Genomic DNA, 16,288 nt, shown 5'->3' with positions numbered 1-16,288 from the left:
TAATAGCGATCCAGCACACAGCTTCAGATATCTGTCAATGTGCCCTAGGATACATTTCCTGCAGGTAAAACTGTTCTGTGGTGCTTCCTACCAACTGCCAGCTCACTGTAGCACTAGGAAAGAGAAACCCAATGTTGAGACAGAAGTATTGCTTTTCCTATGAATGAATAACTGTCACAGATGAGAATAATTAATCCAGATCAAGCTGCCCAAAAATGGCCATTCAGTAGATCGTCTTTCTGACATCCTCTATCTCCCTGTATATGTTCCAAAGGAGGATACTGGAAAGGAAAGAGTGGTTAGTCCCACCCAACTTCCTTGCATGGGTCCCAATTCAAGACAGGAGTTCAGACTCCCCTCCTCCCAGTTGCTAGCCCACCCATCAGATACAGGCCATGTATGTACAAGTCAGAGGCATATCCCACATCTCATGTCTCTAAGCCACACTGACTGGTATTTAGATTCCTTTCAATAGGAAGCCATCAGAGAAACAAAGCACCAACTCCATAAAATGTACTGATGAGCCACACAGGCCTTAGTTGTAAGCATTTTATAGCTAAAAAATGCTTCTAGGGTGAGTGAGGCATCTCAGTGGGTAAAAGCACTTGTAGAGTTAGCCTGGCAACCGCGGCTTGGGTTTGACACCTCAGAACTCCTCAGAATGATAGAAGCAGAGAAGCAACTTGTTCACACATAAGCCATTCCACACACACCTACATATAACATCATGTGTACACACACACACACACACACACACACACACACACACAGTGGGAAAAATGCTTCTAGCAAACTAAATATCCAAATATGACTAATATGTAAACTATAGAGAATTGGTCAGATCACTCAGAAAAACATGAAAAGCTGTTCCAAGAGAGGAAACATTTATACCAGGCTAAATTTTAAGTCTGATTCAGTGTCATTACATCGCTCCTATAAGACATGACTGAAGCAAAAGGGAAAATTCACGCCCTGGCCACTCAGAGCTCTGTCACCCTGTAGAGAATAAAAAGCAGAATCAACAGGGAACCAGCAGAGGTTAACATGTAAGCCCAGCTGCTGGCCTTGCCTCCTTAGTAGGTGTTAACATGTGAGCCCAAGCTGCTGGTAGGTGTAAGGTACAACACACAAAAATACCTCAAAGAAACGGGACCACTTACCTGCTTCTCTTTCTTCTGTATTTTCATTTTCAGTAATTAAGAGAAGGTATTTATTTCTATAAAACATAAAAAGGCAAGGATTATAATAAATCCCACATAAAACATTTTAGATTGCATCCAGATGAACTGTCAAACAATGCCCAAACCTTTATGTCTACATCTAACTCTCATTAGATGCAATTTATTGTTCCAGATGGGACGAAGTAAGACATACCATCTTTATAGATCAAGGCAATTTATATCAAAGTTACCAGGTCACTAAAAGCAGAAATAAAAATAAAAGGCATAGCTATCGATGGAAATAAGGAGAAAGGGTACAAACAGGTAAGGTTCATCCTTTCAGGGAAAGAGAAATCAATACGTAAGTTTACCACAGACAAGTCAATTATAACAATGGAAACACAGACAATTAAAAAAAAGAGAGTGCAATGGTTTAAAGTAATTTTGTCTAAGAGTAGGACTGGGGCTGACATCAGTAGGGAGAATACTCTTCCATCTCACTATAAGTTTTCTTATATTAATGAATGTTTTAAAAGCACATAAATACGTTACTTGGCAAATTATAATAGTTGATAATTTGTTTAAAGGATTGATTTTATTCCACTCAGGTCTTAAGCCATCATCCTGACAGAATGGCCTTTCTGATACAATGTGTCTTCAGTGTGACTTGTGAAGACCTCAAAAGTACAACATCTGGTTTTCCAGGGCAGGAAAGAACCTGGTCCAGAAAACCCTGGACTGCTTTGGGAACTGCTTGCATCACAACTATGAATACTGCCTACAGCTCTCACATTCCTCACACAAACAGTGGAGGGATCACAGAGTCTCGCTTCTGGCTCTGGCTAGATTTAGAGGTTGTCTAACACTTTACCAGAGGCAGATGTTCATTTCAGACTTAATCTCATCCATTTGAATGTGATGTGCAGCCATTAACAGACCTTTAAACTTAAAGTGAGATAAGTATCTGAGGTGGTGGATATATGGTCCTTGTCTCGATATAATTATTCCATATTATATTCATAAATCCTACTACCACTTCATTCATATATATATCCACAGTTGTCAATTTACCACAAAATTATTTTCTTTAATTAAAAGTTTTCTTGGAAGCCCAGCTTCTTAAGCAATAGTCCATGATAACATAAAGGGTTACATTACTAAATGTGGATGTCGGGGGGCGGGGGGGGGGGGGGGAAGGCAACAGTAAAAGGTTTCTGAATTGCAACCACCCAAAATTAGTCAGAATCAAATGCATAATGAAGCAAGATTTCCTGTTTCGTGCAGCGTGGCTTCACTGCACTCTTGGTTCGGAATTCACACTTTTTCTTTGCACTGTATACACCATCACACTACACGCCACTAATGAACACGACTATGAGGCTATGGAGTGCAATGCTTTCACTACCATACGTGGTTGTCTTCTTCAATCAAAACACTATAGTTTTATCACAGAAAACTAGGAACTTCAGTATTTTCCTACTACCATTTCCCATCATTTAAGTATCAAATTAGTGTACCTTTGGATTGTACTGTATTAGAATTTAACTTTTAAAATGGCTGCTTGAGTTGCTGATTTGAGTCTCATAAAAAAGGTGATTCCGTAAATTTTAGCTTGTGATTAGGGCAAAATTTCCTAATGGCCCCAAACATTTCTGTCATGTTGTACTATGCACTACGTGAAGCAGCATTATCAGTAACGACCATTATCAAATCAAAATACTGACCAAGGGCTGCCCTTGATCAGTAGGGTGACTGACAAGCTTAGTGGATGAAATACTTGATGTGCAAATACTACAACCTGAGTCTGAATCCCCAGAACCTGTGAAAGTGGGGTGCAGTGGCATGCACTAGAATTCTGGCGCTCCTATGACAAGATGAGAGGTAGAAAAAGGAGAACCCTTAGAAGCTCATGGCAGCCAGCCTGGAGACTGAAGCACAGTAGCAAACAACAAAAATAGACATCACATAGGTGTGCGCACGCGCGCGCACACACACACACACACACACACACACACACACACACACACACGGAGAGCATGAATAGACACAGATACACAGAACAAACAAACAAAAAGAAACTTTGCCTCAAACAAGATGGAAGGTAAGGACTGACCTTCAAATTTGTCCTCTGACCTTGACACACACATATATACACATGCATAAAAGAAACATATATTCAGATAAAAAAACACCTCTGAAAAACACTGAAGATGCTATATGTCTTTTAGACTCAGATATCAGCCAGGATTTAATTCTTTATGTAAAAATAAACAAGTACATCCATCTCACTGGTAGGCAGATTTGTTATGTGCCTAACAAAATCTGTTTTAAAGTAATATCCTTATAATTTACTATTAGTAAATTTTGACTTATGCACCTTTTTAATATACATACATTCTGGCGTTATGAGTGGACAAAGTTTAAGACAATCTGTTAGTTGCTTATCTACCAGGGTGCTGTTATTTGCCATGGCCAAGGAGGTAACAAGCTGGACAGCAGGCAGGACAGGGAGGCAGGCCACTGGCGTCAGTCGGGAAAGGGGCAGTCCCATGAGGACATAGACGATGCTTCTAAGAGTGAGCTAGAGTGAGCACTGGGCACACAGACTCATGCCAAGCTGACCATCAATCCCGGAGAAAGAGTGACCCTCTCAATCACAGCAGGAGGTAAAACTTAAAAGAAGATTCTTCTCTAAGTTTCATTATAGTTCTAGGTAAAGTATGTTAACAGGTTTTTTTTTTTCATTTAATTTCAACTTCAAATTATGAGACTTCAAATTATCATCCTCAACAACCACTACCTACCATGTATTTCTTGAATATCCCAGAAAACCAGTAGTCTCAACTTATCTCACAACACAAAGTCTAAAATTAAATTTAGGAAGTACAGGGTATTATCATTCTGGACATATATACTAAATCTTCTGCCCAACAAAATGAAATAATTAAAAATACAGAAAAGTTCTACCAGCACCAATGAATTCCATGTGACTCTACAAGTCTGATGATTACTCTTCAATCTGCCATGGAAGGCTTCTGCTCTCTGCCTGCTGGCTCTCACTCAGTCCTTCACAGGCACAGAGGCAACTTCCCCGAGATTCCAGCGTACACTGAAGACCAGCTGAGACCTCCAGTCTCGGGGACTGAACACGAGTCTGCCTTTGTTCTGTGAAATCTATATAAGTAAAGAAGCTACCTGACTGCTACTCAGTCAGAGCTGCAAGAGTCCCCTGACCACCCAGTGTGATTCCTCTCACGCTGACTCCTTGTCCTCTCTTGGGCCATCCTGTCAATGGCCAGGAAAGGACCCCGGCAAACATCTTCTTTTAAAGTAACTCTACTTTTTTAAAAAGGCCTTTTGATGACATGTATTAAAGCACACAACAAACAAAACCCAGAAGTAATCTTTCTGTCAAGCTGAGTGCCATGTACCAGGAATGGTTTGTGCTTCTGCACATATCAGAAACTGTTTTATGGCCTCTGTTGCTGTCGCCATCACTCAGAAATTGTGATTAGATCATGATGCAATAAAGAACAAATCAAATAGTAATTTCAGAATCTCAACACTTAATTTAAAAACATAATATATACATTTCAGAAAGACCACAGCGTGTAAACTAGAAAATCTGTCATGGGGGAGAAACAAAACAAAACAAAACAAACAAAAAAACAGCTTTTGAATCACATGAAAACTGGTAGGGCTCTCAGACTCTCCTCGCTGTATCCCAGTACTTGTAAGTGCAGCTTGCAATTACCTTCTCCAAAAAGATATGTTGCTAATAACAAAACAGGCAAACGACATAAAAGTTCCCATTCCTTCCAATGCTCAGCACCATCAATGTGTCTATTAATATAAAATGAGTGCCAGGTTCCATTAAGAGCTTCTTTTCATTCTCTCTAGTTCAAGAAGTCTTTTCTGTAGTGAAAAAAATTCCAAATTCTTCAAAGTTCTACTATACACACTTAAAAATAGAAAAATATCAGGTTCACACTATTCAACAATTAATCCACAGTCATCATTTAAATATGTTTAATTTTAAAATAAAATTAAATTTATTTTATTTTTAAAAATACAATTTTAAAATAAATTTATTTTATTTTTAAATATAAGGTCTCACTATAATAATCTAGGCTGGCTTGGAACTCTTAGACATTTGCCTGCCTCTGCCTTTCCAAGCACTGGCATTAAAGGTGTGTACCACTACACTCAGCTCCAAGCAACAAGCTTTAAAACCAAACATTTTAATAATATAACCCAAAGATTACTAATTGGATACTTAAATGCTGAGGAATGTCAAGGAAATATTGTCTTTGTTTTCTGTGATTAAACTACTGTGCTTCCAAAAGCATAGGAAACCACACTTACACACAGCACTATCTCAGCCCAGGTGCTTTGGGCAGGGTTTGACGGCACTGTGGTAAGTGCTGGTGTGCACAGGGGAAAGAAAGCAAGTGTGCTGTGTTGGAAACCATGGCTGCAGTGAAGCTGACATGCAAATGGGCGGGTACCATCAGAAATATCTTAGATTCACTGCACATTTGATTCTGAATTAATTCTTCATCATCCTATGGACCTTCTCTTTCTCAGTTTCTCAACTAATTTGTGACCCTGCTGCTTGACACTTGTTTCTCTCTGGCATTTTGCTTTTGGGTTATGAGTTTACTACCAGTGTTCTTTGTACACAACACTGGCAAGTGAGCCATATCCACACTATACTCCTAGGGTCTAGAACTTCATGGTCTTATAGTAAGATGCTCAATGAACGAGTGAAAGATTCATTTCACCTAAAAACAAATAAATAAATAAATAAATCGCAAACTTCCCACTTTCTATAGCTTTTCTTTCAACAGAGAAAAGGTTCAACTCAAAATAGTAGCAACTCTAACAAATCCTATACACTCTAAGTCTTCCTTCCATAAACTTCCCTAAAGCTGGTTTCCTCTTCAGAATTCTCATCCTGTTTTCTTTTTCTTTCTTTTTTTTTTTTTAAGTTGTCTAACGCAAGAGTGTATACGCCCAACTATGGACTTAATATATGAATATTCAGCCATCATTTGTAACAATATATCACATTAATGAAAGATGTTAATGATTAGAGAAATTTGTAGGATAGAGATGAAGTGTTTGGGAACATTTTATACTATTCTGTACATTAAGAAACTAGTTTTTAAAAAATATCACAAATCTTTTATTTTAAAATTTTCACACAGTATATTCTGATCATCTTCTTTATCTCTCCCAACTTCTCATTCTCATTCTCTCTCATTCAAGATGGAGCTGTTTTGTGTTGGCCAACTACTTGTGGACATGAGGTCTAGAGCAAGCTGATGTACCCTGTCACTCCACTGGAGAAAGCTGACGTTTTCTCTCCTAGCAGCTGTCAACTGCAAACAGCTTCTTGGTCAGGAGTGGAGCTCTGTCACTTCCTCTTCTTGCTGGGATTTGTCTGGTTCACGGATTCTGATGACAGGATTTCAAGCTGAGCCTCTTCACAGGCTCCTCCTCTCAAATGACATTACTTCCAGGGCTCAACCTACTCAACCCCACAAATTTTCTATTAAACTCTCCAACGTCTCTACACAAGGACCACTGTGTACTTCTAAATCCCAGCCTTGCTTCTTTACGTAGATACATCCAACCCAATCCCAGCCAGTTCTAGTTAGGAATCTCTACAAGCCTTGACACTAGCCTCCAAAGTGCCACCTGTGCGCATGCCTGTGCTCCTGTCGCCTGCAGTGCTCTGCAACCTGCCTCTCAGCCCCAAACTCTTTTTGTCTCCCTTTCCTGTAACTTTTTCATAATACCTGTATCCTTTGGTTCCTCCCCAGGGTACTTTAGTTTATTCCCATTTTTTTTTGCATGAAATAGCCTTCCAAGGGTCTCTACACTCCTGTTGTCTATGTCCTCAGTACCATTTTACTGCTACCAAGAATATCCTTTTTCTGAAATGCTAATAACACAGTTGTTCTCAACCTCCCTAATGCTGCAACCCTTTAATACAGTTCCTCATGTTATGATGACCTCCAACCATAAAATTATTTTGTTGCTATTTTATAATTGTAATTTTGCTGTTTATGAATTGTAATGTAAATACACAATATGCAAGATATCTGATATAGGACCCCTGTGTAAGGGTTGTTTGGTTTGACAGGCCCCACAGGGGCCGCAACCCACAGGTTGAGAAGCACTGTGCTAACAAAATCAGATGATAGCTCTTCAGTAGGTACTGTGTTTTGTTTTAAAATAATGTTTTTATTGGTTATTTGGAAACAGCACATAATGCACCCTATCATATTCACTTCCCAGTCCTCCCAGGTCAACCACTAACCTTATGGTGTCTCAAAAACAAGCAAACAAACAAAAACAAAAAACAAGTCCAATTTGTGTTGCCCACATACTAACTTGAGCATGGTCAAATTTTCAGTAGCTAGCTCCTTAAAGAAAACTGAATCCTTCCCCATCCCTCCCCCACCAGAAGTCATCAACTGTGAAGAGCTACACTTCAACATCCCTATTACAATTTCAAAGCCATCTGTTAAATGGCTTCCCGACTACACTGTTTGGAGCGGGGGAGAGTGTGCTAGAAGGGGGAAGAAAGAGTGTCACAGAAGCCTTCTATGTCTCTCATTCTCAACTGCAGTTTGCAGTCATAGATACCACTGCAAAAGAAGTTTCCTTGCCCTTTACAATCAGCAGCAGTACAGATCATGGACTTTCACAGTTTCTGGCTACAGCGTTGGCCATGGACCTCAACATGACCTCAGGTGGTAGTTCACACCATGGACCTCAACATGACCTCAGGTGGTAGTTCATTCCATGGACCTCAACATGACCTCAGGTGGTAGTTCACACCATCGACCTCAACATGACCTCAGGTGGTAGGTCATTCCATGGACCTCAACATGACCTCAGGTGGTAGTTCACACCACAGACACCAACATGACCTCAGGTGATAGTTCACACCATGGACACCAACATGACCTCAGGTGGTAGTTCACACCATGGACACCAACATGACCTCAGGTGGTAGTTCACACCATGGACACCAACATGACCTCAGGTGGTAGTTCACACCATGGACCTCAACATGACCTCAGGTGGTAGTTCACACCACAGACACCAACATGACCTCAGGTGGTAGTTCACACCATGGACACCAACATGACCTCAGGTGGTAGTTCACACCATGGACACCAACATGACCTCAGGTGGTAGTTCACACCATGGACACCAACATGACCTCAGGTGGTAGTTCAGACCATGACACCAACAAGGCCCCTGATAGCAGCACAGACCACAAACATCCACATGGTATGTCCCCTAGGCTTGAAGAGAACCAAGGACATCAACATGACCCTCGGTGGCATCACGGACTGTGGACATCAACATAACGGGGGCGGGAGGTTGGGGAGGAGTCACACAGGCCACAGACATCAATATGGTCTCTCTCCTTAAATGTAGAGCTGAGTCCTGCATAAGCACTATGTCCTCTAGTCCATCTATTGATGCATCATTTTCCAGCATAAATGCAGTAATAGTGACCTGCAGGTCTGAACACCTGCCCTGGCACTCAGGTCCTGCTCAGGCTATCTTTGTCAACATCCTTCCTTCTACAGCATCTTAGCCTTCAAAACTTGGCTCTGAGTAGTGTTCTCTGCCTCCTCCAAATCCCATTATTTTCCCAGTAACTCACTGGGAAACATCTGAATAGTGGTAAGTTTCTAAGACATTCATGTCCAAAACTGCTCCTCTTGCTGTTTGGTTGGTTGGGGAACAATAAGCTGGAGGACATTTTCCTTGGGATTTTCAGAGCACTGTCCCACTGTCCCATTCCCCCCACCACTTCTGCTAGGATCTAAGCTGTTCTCATTCCTGGTCCTTTACAGGTGGCATCTCTTCCCTCTTGAAACCCTAGGAAACATTTTTTCCCCACAATAATGTGCTTTGGAACTATTTTCTCCCACAATGTTGGTGTATTCTTTTACAATATAGGTCCTTTCACTTAGAAAGGTCTTGTATTATTTCCTCCTAATTCCCTCCCTACTGTTTTCTTCTAATGGAATACCTGCTCTGAATATAAATGGTGAGCCTTCCAGTTCCAAGGCACACTTTTAATTTGTCCTCATTCATATTTCTCTCCGTTCATCTTGCTCCATCTCTTGCTTTACTTTCTAGAAATTTTCTTCAATTTCATTTTATAATTTTTCTTTAAGTAGTTAATTTTAGAACATTCAATAATACATTTTGTGCTTTTTTTTTAATCTTCTAGGCTTATGTCAGCTAACCTACAATGGAAGCATGTTCAAATGACAAGTAGTCACTCTTTCCTTTCAAAAACTACCATATGATCTAGTGGGCACGTTTTTGTACAACTATAATATATCCAAACTGATGTGAGGAAAGGCTTTTCTGCTTTAAAGGTTTCTGCTTTAAAGGGTGAGAAGTCATATTTTGTATTAAAGGTAGCCCAGTTCCAAATATACTGGAAGGCTTAAATACAATTTGTAAATGTGCAATACTGTGGTTGACTATCTTGTAATGTTAGGTAAGTATTCTACCATTGATCGACATCCCAAACCCTTGGGTTTGATATAGAACCTCACTATGCAGCCTAGGCTAAACCATAACCCTCCATCCTCCTGCCTCTGCATCTTGAACGCTAAGGTTATAAGCCTTTGCCCATCACACTGGGTATCCTATACACCACATCACTAGACCTACTAGAATGTACAATTTGTATGTTAGACCTTCTTGTGTACAACTCAGGAGGATCTTTGAAGTTCTTCACTATCTGCCAGAGATACGATAAATCCTGACTACAGTCAGCACTTGTTTGCATCTGAAGGACTAAAGGAGGATCAACAGGGAAAACACCAAATCTGGCCACACTGCTGCTGCATGTATTTAGTAAATCCATAGAAACATCATCACAATCGACTTATCACTAGTGAATTAAAGGGAAGATATCGCTGAACAAGAAACTTCCGAGGCTTCACTAAAATCTACCTCTTCTGTACATTCGTGCCTAATTTGGAACACTTGCAAGGGTCAAATGTGAGGAACCACTACTGCTATCCCCATTCCCAAACTGTGACAGCCCTGGCAAGAAAGAATACAGTATTACCATCGTCACTCCACTTTTGGGGGCTGGAGAGATGGCTGAGCAGCTAAGAGTACTCATTGCTCTTAGAGAGGATCCAAGTTCAATTCCCAAGCACCCTTCACTGGGTGACTGAAATTGCCTTTAATTTGGGCTCCAGGGGATACTCGGGAAGTATCTATGTTCACATGCACACACCCAAACACAGACACACTACATACAAGTAATTAAAATCAATCTTTAAAAATAAATAAAGAAATCTTTTTTAAAAACTACTCTTCAAAAGAAAAGTGTTCAAAACAGCCCATGTTTAGAATAAAAGCTTTGTTTTCTTGCAGGTAGGTAACATAAGAACTGAGATTCCTCATTTTAGTCCTTGTCCATAAGAAGACATAACCAGCAGTAAAGGCAGTAACAGGAACCTACTAAGGTTACCTGGAAGCTCTTGTTACTGGACTAGCATACTAGATAAGAGGTCTGCTGTGGACCAGCTGTGATTACAAGTTTTTTCTAACTAGGACAATGTCCTCAGGCTATTTAATTACTACTGATTTCATCCAATGTCTTCTGATGCTAGAATTCTTTTCTATAATCTGGATGTGCTACAAGTGTGAAGATACTTTTCAGTAGTGCCAGAGATGACAACAAGTGTATAAAAACATTTCAGTAATCAGGACTGAATGCAGCATAGCTGTGTACATACAGTGAAAAACTTTTATATGTATTATTTTATTATGTGTATGTGTATGGGTATGGGCATGTGAATGCAGGTGCCCACAGAGGTCAAAAGAGAGTTTCAGATTCCCTGGAGCTGACTTACAGACTCTGAAACACCACATGTCACTACTATAAACAGCAGCAGAGATGAGCAGGCCCTTCCAGAGCTATCAAAAATCATCTCATGGCCTTTGCTTCCCTCCTGTCTTTAAATTCTATACCATAATGTCAACTAGTAACAACCAGGAATAAACATGTTTGAACACAAAACTGAAGAAAATCATCTGCTGATAGCCAATTCCAAGATTCAGAGTCCTGAAAATTCATGTAATAATCCCATGTTGGAAGACAGGGTTTTACAAGTGACACTCTACAGTCAGCCTCAGAAGGACCTGCCAGTAACATGGCACATTGTCTCCTCACACTTTAACACTGTCAGTAGAACAGTAACATCTACAGATTTGAAAATGAAGTTACCTAAGCTCTGAACTCAAAAGCTTCTTAATTTGGTCTACTTATTAAAATTTCTTGGGTCTGTTTCAATTATAGAATATGCATAAAAATGGTATCAGACTACTACATGGATTTTTAAGAAATTATTCTATTACATCAAAATTAGTCACCTATACAAAGTAACTTAGATATGCCAGGGCATCAGAAATGTTTTTAGATATTTCCTCTTTGTGTTTACCAACAAAGCATAGAAAAATACAAAAAAAATTCCAACTCCAAATATAAATTCTAAAAAGCTACTGAAGGCTCAAGATGACTCAGAGAGTAAAAGCATGTGCTGACAAATTGTCTTGACCTCCATTTATGTGCTGTAGTATGCATGCATATTGCAATAAATTTTGTTAATTATTAGACACATTTTTAAAACACAGTAATTAAATAGAACTACTGATACACAGATAAATCTCAAATGTAGCTGGGCACTGTGGTGCACGCCTTTAATCTCAGCACCCAGGAGGCAGAGGCAGGCAGATCTCTGTGAGATCGAGGCCAGCCTAGTCTACAAAGTGAGTCCAGGACAGCCAAGGCTACAAAGAGAAACTCTGTCTTGCAAAAACAAAAACAAACAAACCAACAAACAAAAACCCTCAAATGTATTATGTTGAGTGAAAGAAGCAACTGAAGAATGTATGCTGAGTGATTTCATTATATGGCATGCGAGACAAAAGCTGAAAGCCATGATTATAGGGCTAGATATTCAAAATACTCCAAGGAGCCCAAACTCCGTAAGACTTCAGCTGCTCAGGTTCAGGCCACACCAGTCAAGAACAGAGACTCCATGCTGCCAAGCTAGGCACCAGAAGTCCAGCTCCCACCTGGACAGACCCCCAACTGGTTCAGAGATCATACTGTGGCCAGAATCCAGGCCACAAAAACCAGAACACCAAAGAGGAAACAGAGGCCAAGGAACAGAACACCCATCCAACAAAGACAAACCCAGAAGTCACCATCTAGATCCTTAACAACCACAATTCCAGATGCCTAATCGCCAGTGTAAGAACATAATCAAAAGCAGCCAGGGCAACATGGCACCACTAGAGTCCAGCTAACCCAAGACAGCAAGACCTAAACATTTCAACACAGCTGAAGTACAAGAAAACAACCTAAAAACCAACTTTATGAAGGCGATCGAGGTCCTTAAAGAAGAAATGAAAACAAAAATCCCTTAAGGAAATTGAGGAAAAGAAAAAAATTGGAAATCAATCAATCCATTAAAGAAGGTCAAAGAAACCAAGAAAAATCAACAGGTGAGGGAAACTATTCAAGGCCCACCTGAAAATGGAAACAGAAGCAATAAAGACAACACAAAATAAGGGAGTTCTGGAAATGGAAAATCTAGGTAAGCGAACAAGAACTACAGACTGCAAGAGATGAAAGAAAGAACCTCAGATACTGAGGATATGAGAGAAGAAATATTCATCGGTCAAAGAAAATGTTAAATCTAAAAAATTCTTAAAACACACATCCAGGAAATCTGGAACACTATGAAAAGACCAAGCCCAAAAACAATGGGAATAGAAGAAGAATTCCAGCTCAAAGGCCCAGAAAATATGTTTAACAAAATCACAAAAGAAAAAATTTTCTAACCTAAAGGAGATGCCTATAATGGTACAAGAAGCTTACAGAACACCAAATAGATTGGGGCAGAAAAAAGAGCAACCCATACCACATAATAATCAAAACATTAAACAGACAGAACAAAGAATACTAAAAGTTGCAGGGGGGAAAGGCCAAATAATATATAAGTAAAGATCTAACAGTATTACACCTGACTTCTCAATGGAGACTCTAAAATCCAGAAGGGCCTGGTCAGATGTCTTCCAGACTCTAAGAGACCATGGATGCCATCCCAGACTATCATACCCAGCAAAACTTTCAATCACCACAGATTGAGAAAATAATCTCAAAGTCAAATTTAGACAATATTTATCCACAAATCCAGCCCTATAGAAAATACTAGAAGGAAAATTCCATAGAGTAACCCTAGCAAAGACTCCTACTACGGGGGACATGGACCCTGAGCTGGCCATCTTCTATAACCAGGCAAGGAAGGCCTCAAGGAGGGATTAGGACATCTACACAACCACAAAACCTTCGACCAACAGTTTGTGCTACCTGCAGAGTGTTCTGAGACGAAGCCTAGCAAAATCATCTTCAAAGGGACTAGAAAGACTTTATCCAGCAGCTGAAAACAGCATCCACCTCCTTTCTGGTCACCCTTTCCCCACGGCCTGACTGTCAGTGTAGGTTAGTTTTGCCTACTGAAGATGGAACTAGACAGCAGGTATTTGTGCAGCTGTGATTTGTGCTGGTGATCACTTTACTGCGTTTTAACTCCAAACATCCTTCAGCTCTATAGCAATGAAGTAGACTTTGGCATTTCTCCTTTAATGGCGTATGGTGTTAACTGGTCACTAGAGAGAGCTGGAGAGACACCGCAGGAAGAAGAGAGCTTCATTTTTTTGGTTCAAGTGCTGTGCTTTTGCTCGTCCTTGATCTAAGTCAACGGTCTCCAGTGGAGTATCCTGGGGACATCATGGGCTGCATTCTGCTCCAGCTGCACGCCCAAACCACACAGTCACTTGGGGTGGTAGGAGAAGACTACAAATACTAAATGAGGAAGGTTAGCTCGAGAGGCCTGTGTAAGTGAGTCTGTGCCTTTAAAATAGTCCCTTGAGCAGGCATAGCCAGTTGAGAGTTGGTTTCACTGGGCATATTGATACATACTCAGTGAGGGGATACACATATGAAGAAAAACTATTTTTCATTTGAATAGACACACATAAGCATCTTCTGTCTTTTTGAGATGTGAGTCTTTCTTCTTACTATGCAGCCCAGGCTGACTCTCTGACTCTGAACCTAAGATCTTCCTGTCTCAGCCTCCTAAGAATGAGAATTATGGATGTGCAACTCCATTGTCCAGCTAAACACATGATTTTATTGACTGTCTTTTAAAGTCTCCTCTTCCCCTTTCTTTCCAATTTGTTGTCCCATACCTTCCTTTATACTGTCTAAAATGCCCAAAGCAACACTGAACCAACAGAAGGACACTGCAGGAAGGTACCATTAACACTCAAGAACTCCTCTTCCTCACCTGGGAGATAAAAGGTTTAAAATTTCCTTAGGTTTCTTTCCTGAAGATTCCATAGTCTTCTACAGCCCTACCATTCTATGGTCTCAGCCCTTAAAATGTATATAGAAAAAGAACTCTGTTAATAAATACAGAAACAAGAACATGTTCCCTATTTAACTAAATTTTTGCTATAGATAATTAAGAATGTTTTGATTGATTATCAACTGACTGATAGGTAGACAGGTAGGTAAATGGATAGACAAACAGAATATAAATGGAGTGTTTTCTCCAACTAGGATTTACTAAGAAAGGGAAACTGCACAGAAGCTGGAGGATGGCTCAGAAAATCTACTTCTGTCAGAAGTAAAAACATCTTTAGTGCAACATGTCAAGTACTTAAAAGCCATTCTCTTTATTGAGAAAAAAGTAACTGAAATAATTATTATCAAAAATCATAGTCTAAATAAAATGAAGACATATTTTAAGCCTACTCCCACTCAGCTTATCTACAGGATCAATCCCACAAAGCCTGTCCTGTTAAATTTTACATGCGCACATACTGTATGCAACACTACATAAGCCAGTCTCCACTGTCAGATCCTCTTCTTTCTGTAATTCATATCCCTATCAATGACTACCACCTGTTCAAATCAACAGATTAACATGACAGTTGAGATTTTTGGCAATCTAGTAGCTTTCTTATCCACAGAGCTTAACCTTTTATCAAACCAATACGAAACAAGCATAATTCAAACAAACCACAGAGCTTTAAAAGGCATTAACTTTTCTGTAATAGAATACACCCACTCCCCTCAAGTGAAAAATGGATAAAGAAACTATAGTACATTTACACAATGGAATACTATTCAGCTATCAAAACAAGGAAATCTTGAAATTTTCAGGCAAATGGATAAACTAGAAACTATCATCCTGAGTGAGGTAACTCAGACCCTAAAAGACATGGTATATACATACTCACTTATAAAAGTGGATATTTTTGTTGTTGTTATTAAAAAGATAAAATAAAATAAAAGTGGACATTAGTCCAACATAGATGTCCTCTGAGAGACTCCACCCAGCCGAGGAGCAGGATAGAGAAGCAGAACTTCAGGTGAAAAGATACAAGTTGTACAGAAGAGATGGGGGATGGAAACGCGGGGGTGGGGTGGGGGTGGGGGTTGTCAGGAGCTCCACAAGGAGACCAGGAGGGCCTGCACACACTGATGCACCAACCAAAGACACTGCAAGCAGGGAACTTAGACCGCCTGTTCAGATGTGGCCGATGGACAGCTGACTGTCCACGTGGTGAAGGGGGGGAATGGGGGACTGCCTCTGACATGAACACTGTGGAGAGGCCTGTGGGAACACAGAGGAACGGGATGCAGGCTATCCAGATGAGGCCTGATAGGCTGTGGTCAGACAGTGGGGGAGGAAGACCCCATCTGTCAGAGATCTAGGGGAGGGGAATAGAGCAGAAGAGGAAGGGCGGGTGGGAACAGGAAAATAAGAGCGAGGGAATTACAATAGGGATATAATGTGAATAAAATATAATAAAATACGTATTTTTTAAAAAGGAAGTAGAATTTAGAATTTGAGATAAAAGTGTTTTCCTTCTTAGATACAGATGGCTAGATCTTAAAATTTTTCTGGGTATTTATTTTTAAAAATAAATAAATCATGACCTGTTGTCACCCCCCCCCCAATAAACAAAAGCCAAATTAAGAG

At 40.1% G+C, this 16,288-nt stretch overlaps 1 protein-coding gene across 5 annotated transcripts in view; it reads right to left on the bottom strand.

Annotated features, from left to right (window-relative positions):
- The window catches only part of CHD6 (chromodomain helicase DNA binding protein 6), a 163,113-nt gene that overhangs the window by 119,441 nt on the left and 27,384 nt on the right, over positions 1–16,288 (bottom strand). For all 5 annotated transcript variants that reach the window (XM_084776224.1, XM_084776227.1, XM_084776228.1 and 2 more), the window contains one exon: positions 1,161–1,216. In XM_084776224.1, coding sequence (XP_084632350.1) covers positions 1,161–1,187 — 27 coding nt within the window. In that variant the 5' untranslated portion in view covers positions 1,188–1,216. The remainder of the gene's footprint in view (positions 1–1,160; positions 1,217–16,288) is intronic.

Source organism: Acomys minous (genome assembly GCF_964271855.1).
Source record: "Acomys minous genome assembly, chromosome: 3".
NCBI classification, from domain to species: Eukaryota; Metazoa; Chordata; class Mammalia; order Rodentia; family Muridae; genus Acomys; species Acomys minous.
Note: the sequence above shows the minus strand (reverse complement) of the source record. Positions and strands in the feature narration are given on the sequence as shown.